The sequence below is a fragment of the Lichenostomus cassidix genome, chromosome 2 (genome assembly GCF_008360975.1).
Source record: "Lichenostomus cassidix isolate B80296 chromosome 2, HeHo_3.0, whole genome shotgun sequence".
Classification (NCBI taxonomy): Eukaryota; Metazoa; Chordata; class Aves; order Passeriformes; family Meliphagidae; genus Lichenostomus; species Lichenostomus cassidix.
The window spans coordinates 44,648,103-44,669,480 of NC_139482.1; the positions used below are offsets into that span (position 1 = coordinate 44,648,103).

A 21,378-nucleotide genomic window follows, 5' to 3' on the forward strand; every position below is an offset into this window, starting at 1 on the left:
TTTTTTTGTTTGTTTGTTTTTATGCATTAGGCTTAGAGCATCACAAAGCCTATCAGTGCAGCATCTTAGAGCTGTGGTTCGGCCTTATAATCTTGCAAATGCAGCTGACCCATATTCTTTGCTTATGACATAATGCATTAATCTAATAGTAGGGTATTTTTTCTAAATTTTTGGTACTCTACGCTGCTACATATGCAGAAACACACAAACCTTTTGTGAAAATGGTTTCTATGTATTAAAATGTTAGGCTTCTTCTAAACTCTTGTAACCTTGCTGGTTTTTGTGCTTCTAATTTTGAATTAGGACATTTTGCATTGTTTTTTATGTTATTTTGTTCTAAACATTTGAAAGATACTTCAGGTTCCAATCTGGGGAACTAATGTCAAAATAGTTTTAGAATGCTGGGTGTTTTTTGTTATATCTGCTTTAAAATTTTCCCTCATGTTGTTTAATACCTATTTCTGATACCAGTGCTGCAGTATTTTTGTTATTAATGTTTTTTATAGTTTGAGATACAGCTGTTTGTCTTTTAATTTTATGACTGCTTTCACCTGCAATAAGAAATTAATATTTAAAGTTTATACAGTGAACTAAGGTTTTATACAAGGTTTTAGGAAGACTTACATCAGTATTCTGATAGTGCTTATTTTGGGGAATTTTTGGAGAACCAGAGGAATCTTAATCTCCTACAAAATATTGGGCTATTTGGGCAAACTCTTGAGGTCTTTTTAATGCCTCTGAAACATCTGCTGATGTGTGCACTAATTGACAAATACAACAAATGTAAAACATCAGCTTGGCATGCAAAGGAAGCTCAATACACACTCTCTTTTCCAACTGTGAGGCCCATGTATGTATTTTCTTCACAGTGTGGGTTGAATTAATATTTGATATCCTGGAGAGCCTTCATGAAGATTTTATGACCCAGTTCCATGTGAATATATGAACATGTTAAAAACCCCCAATCAACCAAAATCAATAAAATTACATTTAAGTGTGACATTACACACACAAAAAAAGTTGTTTTAATCTAGGCTACAGACCTCATTATTAGAGATAGGTTTGTTGTGAGTTTTTCCTGTGAAGGTTAAAATGTCTGTAATGCTTTTAGTATTTCTTTAGTATCTCTTGTATTATGGGGCACTAATTTAACTTTTCTAATGTCTTTCTTTTAAGTTCTAATGATAGAGAGAATTTTTTGTATTCTCCAAGTCATTTGCTGTAAACTTGTTTTTCAACATTGCCATTACCAATATAAAAAAGCATGTGCAACATGTATTTAAAGAGTATATTGTTTTAGAGAATGACAGCTAAATTGTGTGTGAACAATTGCAGCAAATAATGGATATGATCCCTCTTTCTTTTTTTAATCTGTAATTAATATCATTTATTAAACAGCAGGGCAGACACAGAGTCATCAGTTTCTTGGAGTGCCAGAGAGTCAGTGGATGCTCATAAAAATCTAGATAACCTGTCATCCTCAAGAGCAGGTCTTAAACCACCAAACAGTTCTTTCAAAATAGGTAATATTGCTCATTATGTTATTTTTTAGTTATTTTGTCAATCCTACCAACATATTTACTCCATATGTTTTATTTGATCTTAACCTCTGAATGCAAGTTTATGGTCTCTCCTCCGTAGACACTCAGACTGAATTGCGCCCCAAAAGTGTAGTTGATGGTGAATCAAATGAAGCTATATTTCTTCTCAGGTATGAAAATGAAAACCACTTTGAAATCCTGTATGTTTAGTATTGTTTTTTTTCTCCACTGTCTCTTCAAACATTTTATTATTATCACTGTAACACTGTGTCTGTGTCTATTACTAGTTAGTAAATATCAAAATACATTTGAAGAGCTGTGAAAGCAGCATGTGTAGTTAAAGCTTATATGACTTTATTGCTCTCATTTTTGAAAGTAAACTTTTGATTACTTAGATGTCTTTCTAAACAGAAAAAATTATTTAAATCTTTCTTCATGTGTATATTTAAGAATAGGCTTGTAGTATGATTGCTTTAAATACATAAGAATAAGCGTTCAGCGTATGACCTTTAATAAATTCTGCCTGCAGCTTTTAATCACAAGCTATTGGTAACAGTTTATGAAGTACTACATGGGTATTAAATAAAAAAATAGTGATTGGTTTAACAGTGATTTGTTTTAATTGAGGCCTGATCCTGAAACTTTGTGCTAGCTTTCAAGCCAAGAAGATTGTCTAGTAAAATACTTTTCTTATCATCAAGTAGAAATATTCCAGTTTGAAAATACTCTGTTACACTTCTTGCATAACCTGAAATAATGGTTTTGTACATCGTACTGTGTACAAAGGTTATTTCAGTTGGTTTTAATAATGTATTACTTCTCATCTCACAACTTTTATCATCACAGCTAAACACCTGTAATTAGTAATTTCCAGTATCATTTGCTTTAGCAATCTGCTGAGAAGAAAGGCTACGATATTAAAAACTGTATAACATGTAATCAAAATCATAATTTTTAGCAACATAATTTGTTTATAAGTACATTAATTTAAATACAAAATTTGAAATGTAATGCAAACAATGAAAAAAAATCTGCTCTGAAATTCTCTTTGATTCTGTGATATAACTTCTGAAAGCAGTGCATGTGCTGTCTAGTAAAGTATTAAAACACTGAAGTGAAAGGAACTTGCTGTCCTGGCGCTTGGCACCAGAATTTACTTAGCTGCTGGAGGGGTTGATTAGCTTTTAACAGCAGTGGCTTCTTCTACTTGTGCAAATGGATTAGATCTCATTCATTTTAACTAGTTTAATTCAACAATTTCTTGTCTTGTTTTAAACTGAGAAACCATCTGAGAACTGAAAAAATAGGTACTATTTTCTGTTTCTCAAACATATATGAAAGCAAATTAGTTGGATTAATTGAAAAAAAAAGTATTTAATAAATCTACATGTTTTGAAGCATGTGGTAACTTAGAATCATTTGTCCAGCCTCTTAGCTAGAAGTCATAGGATTTTTTTTGTTTAGAAACAAATGTTCCAGCCAGATCTTTATACATTTTTTGCTGTAAGAATCAGCATATTTCATGTGGTTTTATGTAGGTAATATTTTGGCATTCCTTATTTTGCCCTTTAAATTTCTGTTGAAAACCGATGGAGATGAGAACAGTTATGTTAGTAATTTGATTACTGATTTCACAAGTACCTTTAATTTTGTTTGGTGTTTGTATTTTTCATTTAGTTGCTTTTTCTAATAAATCTGGTTTGCAACTGAATGAGTCTATTACTTTTGCCAATCAAGAAAACATGTACATTCAAAGTTGTTAATTTAACTAGTTTCCTTGCCTGCCAATTATAATAATTCTGAAGTTTATTTTAAATGCTTTTATTTAAATTAATGTGTACTATAAACCCCAAGTACACTAGCAGCTTTATGACAATTGCAACTTGGCAGTATTCTGGTTTCTCCTTTCTTCATTTTCTAATTAGCAGACAGGATTTTAAAAAGGTAAACCCATTTCACAATGATGCACCAAAATTAGGCAGTTTTTAATTCTCATTGCTTAGCCAAGACTTGGCATTGCTTAGCCAAGTCTTCTGGCAGTCAGAAGAGAGTAACACAAATTACAATTTTTTGTCAAGTTATTTTGCTTCATATATTTTTTGTTATTAGGAGTTGAGGTAATAATGGCTTAGCATCCAGTTTGTAGAGTCATTATGACTGAGAAAATAATCAAATTAGATTCATTTAATAACTAAACAAAATACCATCTTCCCATTTCTAACTGGCAAACAAATTCTAATCTTGTCAGAACACATTTAAAGACAGAAAATTAATGTTTAGTTGATGGATCAGGCATAATGTAATTTATGTTTGTCAGCTTTGAAAATTTGCTGTGTGGCATGAAAATTTCAAAAGTGCAACAAAAAAGTAATTTGCAACAAAACTTAATCTGTAGTCTTTATTGTTTTTTAATTATTTCTTCTTTCTTTTGCTGAAGTTCTCGTCCCACGCCTAGAACTAACTCTGCAGTAGAAGTACATGATGCTACTGCTGCCCCAGTCAAAAATTCTTCCCAAGAAGATTCGTGCTTGAAAAAAGTGAGTAGAAAGTTTATATTAAGGGACAGTGTTATCTCTATAGTTAGAATATTAGCCTGAAGTCTGTGGCAAAGTCAACTTTCTTTTGCAGAAGTAACAGTGTGCAAGTTGTTTGAAAAAAGTATTTGCAGAACTTTAGATGTAGGAGTTATGAAAGATTCTTAGTCTCCTTTTTTGCCCCAATGCATGAAAGAGATGTTATCTTGTTTTCTTCTCAGTCTACATTTTGACCTAATGCTTTTTCTTCCAACATGTTTCTCTTACCATTATTTTTAGTTGGTTGTATTGCTATTACATAAATAAAAAGTAATTTAGAATATGTTTCCATGGCCAGATGTGTGGTATAATGTTGAAATGAAATATTTTGTGAATAAACATGAATTAACTCTTTCTTGGTATAAAACAGTTTTTAAAAAAACCTTGTTCTTATTCTAGGCTGAAAATAGGTGCTCAGGTCAGCAGGATATGGAGTCAAAACTGAAAGAGCTCATTTACACTGAATCTGATCTTATCGTGACACCAATCATTGACAATCCAAAGGTATAGCAAAATAAAATATAAGACTCAGGAACTTGTGGTTGAGGCTATTTTTGCAGATAAATTTTTAATCAGGGTGAAACTCCTTTCCTGTATTTTATAGTTCTCATTTTAAACCAGTTCCACCCAGATATCTGGCAAGCTCTCATGCAATTTTTTGGCAGTCTTTGTAATCCTATTGTGTTGCTAGTTTGGAGGAATGAGTTATTTTGGGATTGAATAATAATGTTAAATAATATCTTACAAGAAATAGAAGCTACTAAATGCTGTGTTCAGTGCTTTTGTAGATTTGTTTTCTGATAACTTGCTTTGATATCTGTTACTTAAATGAGCACAAAACTTGGGTTTGTTATACTCATAACAAAACCATCTGTGAAGCCTTCTAGATTAGGAGTTACACTTTTATGGAATAACTTTTGCTACTCTTTGGTCTTCAACTGTGATAATGTTTCTGTTAAATACGAATTTGTTTTCTCTCTAAAAGAACACCTGAGGTTACAAGAAATGTCCATCCTATTTCTGTCGTATGGATTCTAATGTGCTAACAGTTTGGAATAAGTCTCCTGAGCAGGGAACTGACACTTGTCTGACAGTAATGAGCAAACCGAAAAAGAGTCAGAGCTCTGCACTGCAATGACAATGTAATGTGCATTTACAGGCAGATGTATTGGTAGAAGGAATGATAGGCAAGAGCCCCTTTAGTCTTCCTTTTGTTTCCCTTTGAAGCAATCTTAGCAACTTTACTCAGTAAATTGCTGATATGGGGAATGCAACATTTTTCTTTGGAAGTGAGCTTCTAAACTCATTAGGAATGTATTACAGCTTTTAGTTGCTGTATTGCTTTAGTATTAACAATTCTTTTGGTTTGTTTTAATGGATTTCTTAACACTTTCAAAAACTAAAAATCTTTTAACTTTTAAATTAACACAGCTAGATAAAGTGACTACCAAATAATACTCTTTTAATATATTTTGAGTGAGAGATATTGTTCCTAGTGGAGAGTTTCAAAGCTAATTAAGTGTTTGAATGCTACCACTGTTAATTTCTCAGTTCTGTCTCAGGACTCTGACACAAAGCCTTAGTCCTGTACTGATTCTCTTTTTCTTACAAGAGGTGAGATTAGGGGTAGGTGCACATACTGATGTGCACATGTAGACTAATCTCCTTACTATGGTATGCCAGACTCAGAATTAATGCAAAATAGCCCACTAAGTTCCAGGGACATGTAATCAGAGTCATTGCCTGCTTGGTGATGACTCTTTAGTCTGCTTTTCAGACTAAAGCATGATACTGACACCTGGTAAATCTGAAGAGCTTGCAATTTAATCTCCTGGAAAGGGATTTACTAGGTGCTGGCAGAATCTTGAAAGCTGAAATGTCAGCTTATATTGTTAAATTTCCCTGTGTTCTGCAGATCTGTGGAATTGAAGACTTCATTTAGAAAATTACTTTCTACTTACACTTAGACTTCATCTGTTAAAGGCTAAATTCCACTACACAGTTGCCTTTTAAAAAATTCTTAAAACCACACTCAAATGTTCACTTACTAAGCAGTCATCCAATTTTGTGATGTACCAGAAAACAATGGTTTTGCAGGGAAAAAATCTCCATACCGTATGAATGATTAACTGTTGATAATATGACTTTTTTTATATTCTGGAATGGTCTAGTGTATACATGTATTTACTGTATGGAAATGAATTGAGAAAACTTTTTATGAGCTGTCACCTGCATAGTTCCTTTTGGTAGCTTTTGAAACCCAAATGGAAGTATTTTTCTGCATACAAGCAAGGTAAAAATGTAAATTGAAAAATCCTGTAATTTTGTTATCCCATTTTAAAAGTCCCTTAAATGGAAATACTAGCAATATAATTATATTAAAAACATAGAGTTAAATCTCAAATATTTCCTTGGAAGAAATACATACCAGAAAACAATGGAAAATTCCTCAGTAATGAGCAGTAGTATGTACACCCGTCCTGTACAAATTTTGCATCTTTGTATTCTCACATTCAACTTCTTAGAGATTTTCCAGAAATGTATTCAAACTAGTTGTAATGTGTTTGTTTGTTTTTCCAGATAATGAAGCAAGTACCAGTTAGATTTGACTCGAAAACTTTACATATACCAGCATATTCAGGTATGGATCTGCTGAAGATTTTAACAAATTCTCTATGTGCTGCTGTATCTCACTATTGTAAGGCCTGTAGCTTCCCCTTGTAGATTATATGTGGTCACAATTTCAGAACTTCTAATTTTTCTGAAACGATAATTGTGTATGCAATGTTTTTAGCCAGACCAATTTGGAATAGCCTTTTCAAGTACAAACAGTTAAATGACATTCCTTTCTCTTCTGCCTTCTTGAGCCTATGCTCGAAAACCTTTGCCATGAGACAATCATCAGTGTTTCAGTGTGGGAAAAACAGCATATTTTTTTCCAACTGAGACATTTAAACTGAAATATTCAACCGAATATATTAAAATTTGACAAATGCAGGGGAGCAAGTGGCAACAGGATCTTAAAATGTGCAGTGTTGATCAGCCACAATACTTGGCAGCCTTGCCAGTCCCACCTTTAATCGTGAAATGCTATGGCACTCATGTCCCAATAGGTAATGTGAAGTTGTTTGGGCTTTGTCTTTTTGTTGTTGTTAATTTTCAATGTCTAGAAATATTTCTGAACACTGAAGTCTGCCCATTGTCATGAGTGTAACATTTTTTCCCCTGGAATATTTCCTCTAGTCTTTTTAAGGAAAATACTGGACTGTGCTTGAAGAGGGATATCAGCCATATATGTAGTCCTTCTACAATTCACATAGCACCTCTTCCTAGGCTTAAGGGTTCTTTTCTTTCTATTAAGTATGTATTTCGAAGAGTTTATTTGTTGAAGAAATTTTATAGTTGGAAAGGAGCACAATGCCCCTCAATCTCCCAGTCAAGACTGTAAATGACAATATTTTTAATTTGATTCGTCCAAAAATGATCCGATTCCACTGCTAAGGGGAATATTATATTTCATATTGCATTCAAGTAGTTATCACATTGATGTTCTGGTATGTTTAACTGTTGTCAGTATTTATTTAATATGGGACAGTGTTTTTTGTTGTTATAATGCTTTCAGAGTTGTAGCTCTTTTCTGGACAACTTTCTTATTGATTTTGAAGATAATAAATTTGATGCTGCTCATCAGTAATGATTAAATATAACATGGAAAAGCTTAGATGAATACATGAAAGCCGAACCTGTTTCCCCCTCTACTAAAGCCTATTTGCCTGCATTAGAAGATGTTGTTACTTAAGTGTAAAATTGGCATAAAAGAAAACATGCTTTTAAATAGTCTATACTGAAGCATAGCAGGACTGGAGCACTACAAAAACCGGGAAATGTATGGCTGCTAGATTGAAATTAGCTGTTGAAACAGGTAAGGAAGTCTGAAAAAATCTCAATTCACATGCAGTGGTCAATGAATTAAACCACAAGACATATGTTAATTGTCCAGGTGACTTGATTTCTTTGTGCTCCTTCTGAAGTCATCCATGTTCTGATATGGTAAGGGTTAGCTTAGGTGGATGCTTACCTCTAGGAGTTTATTGATTGTGAGGCGATTTCACTGACTTTCACTAGTCACTACACTTATTAAGAATTAGTAATGATGAAGGGAGCTGCTACCTTTCCTAAATATAACGCCAGTAAGTGATTCCTTAAATGAAGGACTTAGCAAGTTTGCTAAGGACTTAGCAACTTTCAAAAATTTTTGGAGGCTTTTTTTGCTGAATTTTTATCCTTTGTTTCTTTTCTTGCTTCCTTTTTGATTTCTGTATTATTCAGACATGAATTCTAACATGCTTCTCTAATATTTAAGTACCAAAATTACAACTACATTCAAACTTTAGAACTTACTTATTCATGTTGATGTTACTTTGTAGTGTTACACCAAAGATCCATTACCTTTAGCTATTTGTTTTCCTTCTGTGGCTAGTTGAGAAGTTGTCATCTATGAAAGACATGGACTGGAATAACTTCTTGAAACGAGTGTGTTCCCTGCTTGATTCCATCGAGAAGAATACAGGAGCAGCACGTTCTAAACTGAACTTACTGTACTATCTGTGTACTTTGGCTGTCCACAAGGAGATTGCAAGCCGGCTAATTAGCTCTCAGCTGGTAAATAATAAAGCTTTGAAGGAATCAACATGGTTTACATATTTGCCATTATATCAAAAATCAGCTGCTTTTAGTTATATTTGAAGAAATCGGTATAGTGGCAAAAATATTATGTTAAATTAAGTAAAAAATAATGAAAAAAATTATTAAATTCCATGTCAGGTATTTTAACAGAGCTGAGGGAAACTAATTCTTTCTCTTAGATTTCAGATACATTTGCATATAGTTTTGTTGTATTAGGGAAAATGTTTGGATAAAAACTAACCTTCATGGAGAGTGTAAAATAATGTATGATGAAAAATTAGTCTTTCGAAATTATTAAGTGACAGATGATACTATAAAGAGTTCATATATGAATTGTTAAGTTTATTTTGCCACATGCCTGTAAAGAATAGCAAGAAAGCTTTCTAAAGAACACGCATTAAAACTTTCAGTTTCAGTAAACAGGTCTTCAAAGAGTGACCATGCTCTCTGAAGAGTCTGTTTTGGGGTTTCACATTTCAAAAATCCTTCTCTACCAGACAAACAATTTTACTAGTATGCCCTGTCATATTGCTTCAAGTCTTGCAGGTGCAGAACAGAAATAGACTTTTTTCCCCCCTTATATAAAAGATATCCCAGAAGCTATCCTACGATGAGCACTTTTGATTTTATTTAACAGAAAGTAAACTACTTTGCTCTCCTACATTTGTGTTAATGTACCTAAGTCAAAAGCTGATGTGTATTATTGTTAGATATAAGATACTAAAGAAAAAATTACACTCCCAGAAAACTTGGATGAAGAGTATTTAGGTTGGAAGCAGTGGTAGGTCTTATGTAATAGCATTCTTGTGAAAACCAGAAACAGAAATGCTCTAAGGTGTATTCTGTTATCATTGGAAAATTTGGAGCAAGGGGAACAATGATCCAATAACTGAATATTCAATTAACAGAACATTCTAGAAATGAGTTAGTAATTATGCTGTTTGGTTCTTAAGAGGCTGATTATATATGTTAACATTCATTGTTCTGGTATTTGCCAACTATTTTTACACAGATTCACAATATTTTTAAATATTTGTTTTATAAAATTATATGATGATCTCTGTGCTTGTAGGTGAAAGTGTCAGACCTTTTCCCTCTGAATAGTGTTATTCAGAATGAAAATTTTCTAACATGCTGATATATGTTCAGTAGCTTAGTTTAAGGCAAAAATGTGGTATTTTTCCATTCAGTCTTTTCTTGTTATTGTTTCTTCAATCTGCGTTTACACAATGTTTGCAGTATTTGTCTGTGATAATACTCTTAACAAATGTTATCCAAATACATTTTTATGAAGTTACTTATATTTTGATTTTTTATCATTTGGAACTATCAGACCACTGAAATTCACTGATGTTCATTTATCTTCTTTAAACTATAGTTTCCTATATTGATACAGCAGTTGCGTGCAGCCACCAACTGGGATATGTAAGTAACAGCTATTCTAAATTAATATGTCCAAATACAGAATTGTCACTGAATTTTATTAAATATATTTATTAACAGGTTATTTGAGGAGGATTTTAGCCTGTCAGACTGCTGTGGTACCTGACTGGCATTTTGATGGTGGATATAAAATTTCAACATTGAATTAGTATATTGCTATTCTACAGGACCAAAGATTATAGAAAATATCTAAAATTTTATCTAGATATTATATAACTTAATGTTTCAAATAGTTACTTAAAATTACTGAATAAACCAATTCCATACAACAATAGAGTGAAATAACTATAATGGTAGCTTTTTCTTCAGTACCTGTCAGGACTATTTCAATGTGTTAGTGCCCTCTGCTGTTTGTTTCACAAACGTAGATTCTATTTTTCCAACTTTTTCCTTTAATGGAACATTTAAAACTGATTTGCTGATAAAGACTTAATTTCTGCTTTTTCAGCTATCCTGAAAGGTTTAAATTATCTGTAGGGATTTTCTGTATTATATAGAAACCGAATATGAATGTGACTATAAGTAATCCTAACAAACTAAAGAATCTTCACTCTTCAGAGCTAGAGAAATGTCTTTATGCATATATTTACTGCAAAATTGAGCTGAAACACTGAAATAACTTGCTGATACAAAGAAAACAGAAATAAGAAAATCTGAGCAGTAAATATGCCGTCAATTTTCTCCTGCCCTTAGCAACCTATGTGTAACACAAACAAGATATAATTGTTTTTGTAGTATTTTGTAAATACATTTTCTGCACCTACAAAATATTTATTTGATACGCAGACGTGCTAGCGTTGCTCGAGTGATTGGTTTACTGGCGTTACACACATCTGAACTTGGAGAAAATGTACCTATTTCTGAGGTAACTTTCCTTTTTATTTGACAGGGAGTTTTGTTAATGCTTTTACTATTTATGTCAGAAGGTTTCACAACTTTTTTTTTTGGAACCCTGCTTTATTTTTAACTCATAAGCGTAAAGTGGAATGTAATCCATTAATTAAATGTATAAATTTACAAGCTTATTCTATGTAATTGTAGTTCTGATCTTTACTAACCTGTGGCCGCCAATGATAAAATTAGCATTTTTCTCTCCTTTTCATAAAATCAAGTAGTCACTGTCATCCTTCTTATGCATGTAGAAAGAAGAAACTGTTGACCTATTTGGTTTTCCTGAAATGCAATTATAATTAGTATAAAAATAGTACAATTTATTCTTAGAGATCGTTTTTTCCAAAGAATTTATTGAGATGGGACTAATTTGAGATTCCTCACAATTCTTGAAGAATGTGAGTAATGAAGGGCATGTAATTTTCTTTGGAGAAGAAATGTATTTTTAACTCTTGTTTGATATTATATGGTCAGTAGTTGACTTAAACAGAAGACTGATTAGATTAAGTGGTCTTACTGTCCTTTTCTTGCATGTGACACATGAACACAGATTGCAAAATCTTGACAGAATGTGCTGTTTAATGTCTGTTTAAAATGTGAATGTGACATTTCTACTTCATTAGGTGAAGCTAGAGCTTGAATTTAATGGGAGTTTGAATGTAAGATCCAACTGCTAAACACAAGCTGTAAATATGCCTGTATGCTGTGCAGATCTGGCATGTAGGAAGATACAGTTAGTGGTTAATACCTGATTTTTTGGAAATGCAGCTAAGGAAGTTTTTGCTGGTTTAGGTACCTCTGAGTTCTTCTTAATGAATATTAGAAATGATTGTGATTATATTGCTTTGTTGCTTAACATTCCCATGCTGTAGTGAAAGCTGAACTCAAAACATTATTGTTGTTACCTAGGGTTTGTTGTTTGTTTTGTAAAGTTACAGTCAGGCAAAAATCCTTATAGTTACAGTCATTCATGTTTGGTCAAAGCCTTTCAATACCTGCAGCTGCATGACAATTGAATTCCAGGTCACAGTTTAGGTGTGCTCTTTTATGTGGCAGATTTTTTTCTGATATTTAACTTTAAAAAGTTCCAGTGAAAATAATCAAAAGTGATTTTGAGATGTTCATATAGCTTTTGTCTTCAGATGTTTGTTCAGGTGGTTAGCACTGATATGTTTAGCAATAGTTTCCCTAGCTTCCCAGTTTCCATCAGAAAACACATATCCTAGTCAGCTTTTGTATTTAAAAGAAATAGATTGAAGTAGTTATGCATTGAATTGTAATATTATTTTATTCAAAATGTTTCCAGTGATTTTTTTAATGGAACATACAAGTCATTTACAAATGGAATTCAGCATTTTTAGAAGTATCCATGTACTTCAAAAACCAAGTTAAGTCAAAGACCAGTGACATTGAAACTGAAGGACCAGAAAGGAAAAGTTAACTTGCATTTTAACTTTCTGGCCCCATAATTATGTCAATTAAAATTAGTTTTTATATACATTCATTGAGAAAATAATGATTTTTAAAAAATTAATAAGTCTGAGTTCAAAATGCATCTACTGTGCATTATTTAATGATATTAATTCAATTTTTTTCTCCCAAAGTAATATCTGAGTTAAAAAATATTTTAGTGCTTACACAAAATTAGAATGAGGAAAACACAGATTATATTGAATATTAGATTGAATTATAATATTTTCATATCTTCAATTTTATTTTTGCATATATAATGTAAAATCAAATAACTGTAGGTAGTACAGAAAACTTAATAGGTCATTTATAGGAAAACTAGGAAGGAGTCATTGAGGAATTTCTCATCTAGACTTGTATTCCCCTTTGCTCCTTTCAGAGGAACCTGTGAGTTGGTTGAACATGCTTGTTGACCGTCAGCTATTTTGTGTGGTGCTTAAAAAAACCACAACAAAGCAAACCTTTCAATCAGCATTATATACAGAATTAAATATAATGCTGTAATTTATCCACTTATATGAGCCATCTGATGCTCCAGGTAAAGTTTATTGGTTGCTATTGTGATTTAGGAATTGTTAACATCAAGCTGTAGCTAGTCAGAGCAACACAGTCTAGAACGACACTCTGTGATCCAGGTTTTACAGTCTGAAGATATAGGAAATCTATCTATTGGTAGGGTTTTCTTGTGTTTTCTTTCCTCTTCCATTCCTAGTAACTTCTACTACTGTTTGATTATTTTTTTGACCTGTTAAATAGAGGTGATCTCCTTTAGCTCCAAAACTTGTTCCCAAGTCTAAAAAGTCAGTTGAGAGCTTGTGAAGATGTGATTCTGGAATTGTTTTTGCCCCATATGTGTACCATGCTTTTATATCAAGTTTTCTTTCTAGTTTTTATCACTCAGTTGTGGCCCCTTTGCATTTTTTTTGCTACCTCATTATATACTCATCGCTTATTTGTGATTTGTTTTGTACTTTTAAGGAACCGCAGGACCTAGTAGAGACTTGTGCAGGTTGCCACTGCTGGCCCTTACATATTAAAAGCTGACTCTTTGTTTCCACCCCCTACTGCCTTCTACCAGTTAGACATTTATTTAAGGGTAGTTCCTCTATCTTTGAGGTTGAATCTGTACCGTTCCATTTTTTTTGTTGTTGTTGTTGTTGTTGTTGTTGTTGTTGTTGTTGTTGTTAAAATGGTTTTATAAATAGTAGTAACATTAAGCCCTGAGGAGGCAGAAAAACTTCAGGAAGGAAAAGAAGCCTTATCCTCATTTTACAGGCTAAAGTCCAAAAGCCTATGATTTGTTGGTTTTTGAAGAATTAATGTTTTGGGTTTGTTTTTAAAAGTTCTTATTTAGGTAGTTGGGGAGCAGCAGTTTCCTTTGAATGTAACCACCAGAGGTCACTGAAACACAAAATAAAATGCATGTAAACTACTGTTTCACAGGCTAGACAAGCATGGAACTGTGCAACTGTGTACTGTCTTTATTCTGCTGACGTATTCAAATATGTAGGTCATATTAGAAAAAATTAGAATAAATGAATATTTATATCTGTAAATTCAATTGCAGTTGATCTATTTCCAGTTAAGTGTTTTTTAGAAGTATATTGCATTGATGAGAAAAAATGACACTGATCTTAGAATACAATAGGGGAATTGATCTCTTGTATAACTGCAGATGAAGACATTTTATGTGCAATTTCTTCTGTTGTGCAGCTGCAATAAAATATTTTAATAGGTCATATGTTTTTTCCTGACAATATAATTTTTCCCCCATGGATTTGCCCTTTATGAATCTGAAACATAATTTCCTCTTATTTATTCCTAGTTATCCTAGGAAAACATATAAACTTTAAAGTTTTGTTTTTGTATTTAGATTTTGAAACTGGTTACTAAAATTCAATGAAAAAAAACACATTCTTTCCAGGATTCTGTTCTTTGTCTTACAGGAAAAAAATTCTTCCATAGTTAGGAAGGCTTGTTTCCATGTATATCTAATTTGGTATATTTGTTAACAGAAGCTATTGTCCTTTCCCTTCTGTGAATATATTGGGCCCTCTGCCACCTGGGATGCAGCCACTCTGATGTGGCATTTCGGACCCAGGCTATTGTTTTTCTAAGAGATGATAGAGCAATTTAACAGTGTGCTTCCATGTCAGGGAGCAGTGTCCTGCTCTGTCTGGAACGAAACCATCCAGGAGTCGTTCTCTGCCTGATCTTTTTGGTGGCAAAATCCAGTCCTTTTCCTTATTTATACAAATTTGATAATTGGGAATGTCAGTGTCACACTATGACCTAGGGAGTTGTGCCTCTTTTTTTAAAAGACCAGGGTCGACTGCTCTACTGAGTGTTTAAGAGGTTCAGAGAACCTGCTGGAACCTTCACACTGCAAGTTTCTTTGCAATGCCTTTGGCTGAGTGTATTCCATGGCCAAATTAATGAACTAAATATCCCATGGAGGATGACAACATATCAGAGTATTTCCATAATATTGAGCTTTGATTCCTTTGTCAAAGTGGTGAAATACCCATATTTGTGTTTTCATCCAAGTTCAAACTCCATATAATTTGAGCCTTTTTATTTCTGACTTTTTATTGAAGTACAATTCAGTAGTTGTTTTCCACAGCTGGAAAACAACTGGAAAGCAGCTATATTGTTATGGGTGCAGTTTTATGACCTGTAAACTCTTATATATACTCCAGCTAGCTGATTGTATCTATATTGCTTAAGGTCTACAGTTTGTTGTCATTCAAATTCATACAGAATGCCAATTTTAAGTCATGTTCATAGCTTACCTCTCTGATAACTCCTGTTTCTAAGCCTGTCCATGTCTGCCTATATTGCAGTGAGTTTCAAATAAAAATTGTTTGATTCAGCCATTTATTCCAAACCAATTTAGTTTTAATGTTGTTCTATTGTAAAATAACTTTTTGAGTCTGCTCACAAATGATCATAGTGTATCCTTGTTTGTTTTCTCCAAGGGCCCTTTCCTTGTTTTGACCTGGTATCTCTTCTGTGGGAAAAAGCCCAACACCAAACAAAACCCACCCGAATTAAAAAAATCGGTAGGCAGGAGATAGAAGATGTAGGAGAGTATGTGTGTATTTACGTATGTTCATATACACACATATTTTGTAAATTGCTTAAAACCTTACAGTTATTTCTGACATAATCAGGATTGTCTCTTAATACTTTGGTAACAGTGAGAGGGATTTCCCTTTAAGTTTTTTGAGTGACTTCTAGTAAACTTTCAACCTCTGTAATAAATTTATTCAATTTATTTTCAACAACCTGGTTCACTGAATTACAACTTCCATACTTGCCTGAGGCACGTGGCAGGAAGACAAATGAAAAATTGACATTTCTCAGGTAAATTAGCAGAAATGGTGTGTTTGAGAAAAGTTCTTCTGAGTTAATAAAGAGAAAATGGAAATATAATTAAATTAAGAGTGCATATGTCAAGCATGGCAATTCTGGATTGTTGGAGAAAATATTAAGACCTTTTATCATAATTGAAGATTCTCCTTTTTCCTCTTGCAAAAAATTATTTTTATCAATCCAATTATTTGGGCTTGCTTTATGTTTGAAGTCCAAAACCAGCTGGTAGTAGAAAACAAGGAAAATTTTCAGTTAGGAAGGAGAAAGTATATATTGCTGATTACAGGATTAAATAACTTTTTGCAATTTTCTTCAATTAGTTGTCTGACTGAAGCAAAGACTCTACCATTTTAAAAGACATTTAATTGATAATGTTTTCATAGTCTGTTAAATTTACTCTATTTTCTTTGAGAGGTGAAATAGTACATTTTCCCATTAAATTATATCAGTGGTTCTGCCAGCGTATCTGTTTGCAATAGTCTTCAATTTAGTTCTTGTGATAGTAAAACTGCTGTGTTGTTTTAGGGTTTTTTTTCTACAAGTCTGCTATTTTTGGGATAATGAAGATCTGTGCCTCTCGGAGCCTTTCCTTCAGCAGATAAATATCAATGTCTCTGGAAGTGATATGTATAGATGTCATATATGCCATATACACTGGAGATACATTTGGGGTGTGAAAGGCTAGCTGAACTAGATGGAATATTGTTTCATTAGTTAAAACAGCTTGGCAGGAACATTTTTTTTTCTGTGGAAGAAGTGAAATATTTGCTTTCCTTACATTGCTACAGTATCAGCAGAACCATCAAATACATACAGAAAATAAAATGTGCAGTTGGCATTCTGGCTGTGAGAAGAAGAGACCACATGGAAAAAATTTTGTGCCTAAGATTCTTGACATGAAACAAATTATTTTTTCTATTAACTTTGGAAAACACATATCTGTGTAAGGCCTTAAATGTTTCCTGAAATAATTTTGATATTGTTTGTGTTGTTTGTGTGATGTTTGCAAAGTCACATAATATTGCAATTCCTTGTGGCATGCTGTAAAGTGTGGGGGTTTTTTTTGTTTGTTTGGTTTGGTTTGGTTTTTTTTAATCAAAGCTTTACATAGCTGAGAATTTGGTTTTAATATATTTTTGGTACTTTAATCTTTTTTGCACCAACCAACTTTGGGTCTATGCAAGTTGTTGTACAATTTGCACACTGAACTGTTTAGTTCTTAGAACTAAGTGCATACCTTAAAGAATTAACATAAAAGAGAGCCCTTCTTCCACCTCCTTTAGTCTTGCACTTGCGAATTAATCAAATCATAGACTAGGAACAGAAGAAAATAATCCAGCCTTTTCCTCTAAAGCACATATTTGCCTGATTGACACAATTAGGCTACAGCATGTTTTTGTGATACAAATTGCACACTAGTGGTAGCTGAAAAGCTTGATTTCCTGATGTCTTCTCATTACTGCACTAAAAGACACTCAAACCAGACTCAGTGTTAGGCAAGCTTGCTTGTGTATTAGTTGTAGTCCTAGCTTTTCCTCTAAATACCAGACCTTTTGGCTGTCATCTGGGGGAAAAAAAGACTTATTTTTGTCTGAAACACATTTGAAAAAGAATTCTGTAGGGAAGAGCTGTTGTTTTGTCCAGTTTGTGTCTTCACTGAGCAGAATGAAGGAATTTGCAATACTCAAAGGGAACTAATTTCAAAGAAAATTTGTGGAAAACCCCCTATAATTTTATTTTTTAAAATGAGATATTCTATATCTCATATTATGTATGTAGAAATAGATATGTAGAATAAATAGATATGTACAAATAATCTAAAATATTCTACATGGATATTTTATTGATGGGCATTGGTCTTTAAGAATGTCATCAGCATGGCTTCTAAAAGGTGGGTAGCAGGCCCACTGCTTGAAAGCAGATGTTCACTTAGAGTAACTTCAATTTAAGAATAGAATAAAAATAAGGAAGAGAAAAAAAGAAAGAAAAATACCACTTCCTTGGATGGTCCTGACTAACCCTTATTCTGTGGAGACTGATTTCTAGTTCCAGTTAGCATCTTTCGAGGTAAACCAGCTTCAGTTGGTTGCTACTGACTTCAGTTTTGAAGGCAGAAATCTTTGCTGCTTGGGCTCCTGAGCAATCTTTTTCTTCCTGTGGTCTTGGCAAAAATGAAAACAGGATTTCTTTGCTGTTAGAGACAATTTTTTTTACCTAGTCCTTCTTGTCATTAAAAAGCTTCAAACTAAAGGCTGGGGTGGAAATCTGATATATTCACAAACTGCAACTGAGCTGATGTAATCATACAACTGTCATGACAGACTAGGAGAAGAAATAACAATTTTTTTCTCAAAAATAAAAACCAGCAAACAAACAAACAAACTCCAAAGCTTGTTAGCAGTACTTTTACATGCATTTTTGATTTGTTAGTAAACATACCAGATTTATAAGTTAATTGCTACTATTTGTTTCTGATTTTATCCCTTTGAGACCTTGAATTGATTCCAAAGCAAGCTGAACCTCCTTTTGAGTTCATGACATCTGGTTTGGCTGCTCATCTACTATGAACTCTTCCTCCAGCAGTTATGGAAAAGATGAGAGTTTTCATAATGAATCAATTTTGCATTGTATTCCACCTGGAAAAATGTTACACCTCCGTCTTATATTGTTCCCTTGAAGAGTTTTAGAGGAGTTGCAATATGGTTTTTATTCTCTTTCTTCCCTCCCCCCCCCCCGCCCCCCCGCCAATATTCTGGATAGCATTAATGCCACATCCATAGTCTGATGGTCAGACTTCAGTCTTCCTTCTTTCATGACCCAGTTGTAGTTGAGATGTTCAGAGAAAGCTGGTAGTTTGGGTTTTTTTTCATGTACCCTTTTAAAGATGAGTACTTGGTATGAATATTACTCTAGTTTCTTTTCTGGTTAGTGGCAATAAAACCATGGCATACTTTCTTAAGCTGGTGAGAGTGCTTTTCTCAGACAAAAGTCAGATTGCTTTGTCATTACTTGCCCACATTACATGATGTGTGTGCACTCACAAGAAAATGAACTAAAAAATAATTTCCATTATGCTTGAGGCATAGACAGCTTTTATCACTGTAAGGGTTTGAAGAATTACAAATATATTTTAATTTCCACTAATACTTGCAGACAGTCATACTAATAAATCAGAGATGTAGTAATGTAAATCAGTACATTGCCATTCTACAAGTTAAGGTATAAAATACCTTCTTCTTTTGAATATGCTGTAATTTTCACTTGTTCTGGACTCTTGAAACTGCAGAGAAACTTCTAGATACAGCCTGAAATAGATTGAGAATCTGCCACAGGTAATAGATCAACTCCACACGCTATTGTTGTAAATTAAGGCAATGACTGTCTGTCCAGTTATGAAACTTCCTTCTTTATTTTCTTCTTATAACTATACTATATCTATTCAGTTTGACAGCTAGTGTAAAAGGTGTAGGTAATTTATTAAATTTAAGATGCTTTTCCTAGACAGTGTAGGACTTGCAGTTCATTACTGTTTACTTCTGTGAAAGGGAAAATATAGGCAGGCTGAAAAGAAAAAGAATGAACGATAGGTAAGAAGGAGATTTTATTTGTCAGTCTGTAGTTAGAATAAATTTGATTTTTCTGTTGTGCATTTTCCCACACACACTGTGGTACTTTCTTTATCTAAAATCTATACCACCCTTTAACATTGAACCAAAGTGTCAAGGCAGATTTTTTTTTCAAGTCTTGTATTTTTCCTTATGAAAGGATGAAACAATATTTTAAATCTTGTCCAAATCAGTATTGTCAAGATTAGAAGTGTCCTGTCAAGAACAGAAAATAGTTTGTCTTCTTCCTTTTAGTTAATTTAAAATGTGTTTGTAAAATGATGAGCACTTTATATAATATAAACATTAGATGTGTTTTATAAAAATATTTGTATTTCTGTATAATTGTGCTTGTAATACAGATAATGAATCCCAACTTCCTGTTTCATAGCTTCCATTGCAGAGGACACAAGAAGATCTTAAATAGGTTATTTGCACAGACACTCTGCCAGTTCAGCATGTGAGATATTCTGTGAACTCCATTTCCTACACTTGTCTAATATTTGATTACTTAATTGTGTTCAGTGAAAGGAGGGAAATCATAGGGCAATTCCCTATTTTGTGTGCTCTAGAGAAGATGAGACCATTAGCTGAGTGTGGTAAATAAAGACTTGTATTTAAGAGATTATGAGTATCCTCTGTAATGTGTGGTAATTATTTAATATTCAGTGCCTTCTCCCATAGTACTCTGTTCTTGTTATGGATTGTCGCTGTTGAGCAGCTAACAGAGTAATGAATGCATCAGTTCTCAGTGGCAAGAAGGAATGACCTTTATTGTTTTGATTTCATCACATATATAGAGTTCTCAAAAGTCACCCAGATTGGTCAGTCAGAAGCTTTCCCCCAGGCCTGATTGGCCAGGCCTGCACTGTCCAAGCTCTGGGACACTGTTCCAACAACACTCAAACTTTATCTTTATTTACAAAACACAAGAAGAGTTCCCGTGGGAAAAACCTGTGCTAGCCACAGCGGATCTTCTTACAGTTACTAAATTTAACCCTTTATGGACAAATTTATTATAATATATGAAGATAATAACTATAAGATTTCATGCAATTTCTGTTTCTCTTTAACAAAGATGTAACAATTTCAGCACAAGTCAGTCACTAATAGCTCAGATTTCTTCAGCTACATCTTCCCTCTTGTCTAATGAACAATTTTTTTTCACATAAAAACTTGAATTTATTGCACTATTGACTAGCTTTTTGGCAGAAGAAAGGAAATTACTTCGTAATTTGGTTAACTCAGATTTACCTCTTTTTTCATTCATATATGAGAAAAGAGTAGGAATTGGAATATGAGAAGAATTACTTTTCTTATCACTTTACAATAAAAATAACAAGTAGAATCTCTTAAGAATAAAAATAATAGCTTGTCCTAGAATCTTGAAGGAGAATAAGAAACAATAATTTCTGTTCATGAATATGAAATATTGTTCTTGGATTTTCATTCATTTTAAATCTTAAATTCTTAATTGTAATGACAAACAAACAAAAAACCCCAAAACACAGAAGATGGATAAGCTACCCAGTATATTTAATGTAAATGACTGTTTTGTTAAACTTCAATTGGGTGGTAAGGCAGCCAAATAGTCCTTAGTGCAAGTGAATATAGTGAATATATAATTTGCTACACACAAAGGTTAAATCACGGTTTCATTTAATAGAACATACAGAATTGTAGGACTGCACATGTAAATGTGTTTAGATCACGTGTCATCAAAACGTACCAATATATTAACCATGCTTTAGGAAAACAAGTATTGCAGGTGCAAACCAGTACTAGTGTTGATAC

General features: G+C 33.1%; 1 protein-coding gene across 9 annotated transcripts in view; it reads left to right on the plus strand.

Annotated features, from left to right (window-relative positions):
* ULK4 (unc-51 like kinase 4) overlaps nt 1-21,378 on the plus strand; it is a 214,300-nt gene that overhangs the window by 12,726 nt on the left and 180,196 nt on the right. For 8 of the 9 annotated variants that reach the window (XR_014849839.1, XR_014849840.1, XM_085051341.1 and 5 more), the window contains 8 exons: nt 1,399-1,523; nt 1,642-1,711; nt 3,979-4,078; nt 4,514-4,618; nt 6,695-6,755; nt 8,595-8,776; nt 10,179-10,225; nt 11,030-11,108. Coding sequence is in view for 7 of the 9 variants with exons in the window: in XM_085051341.1 (XP_084907467.1) it covers nt 1,399-1,523; nt 1,642-1,711; nt 3,979-4,078; nt 4,514-4,618; nt 6,695-6,755; nt 8,595-8,776; nt 10,179-10,225; nt 11,030-11,108 (769 nt within the window). In the remaining 2 variants the exon portion in view is untranslated. The remainder of the gene's footprint in view (nt 1-1,398; nt 1,524-1,641; nt 1,712-3,978; nt 4,079-4,513; nt 4,619-6,694; nt 6,756-8,594; nt 8,777-10,178; nt 10,226-11,029; nt 11,109-21,378) is intronic. The other variant, XM_085051339.1, reaches the window with a different exon arrangement.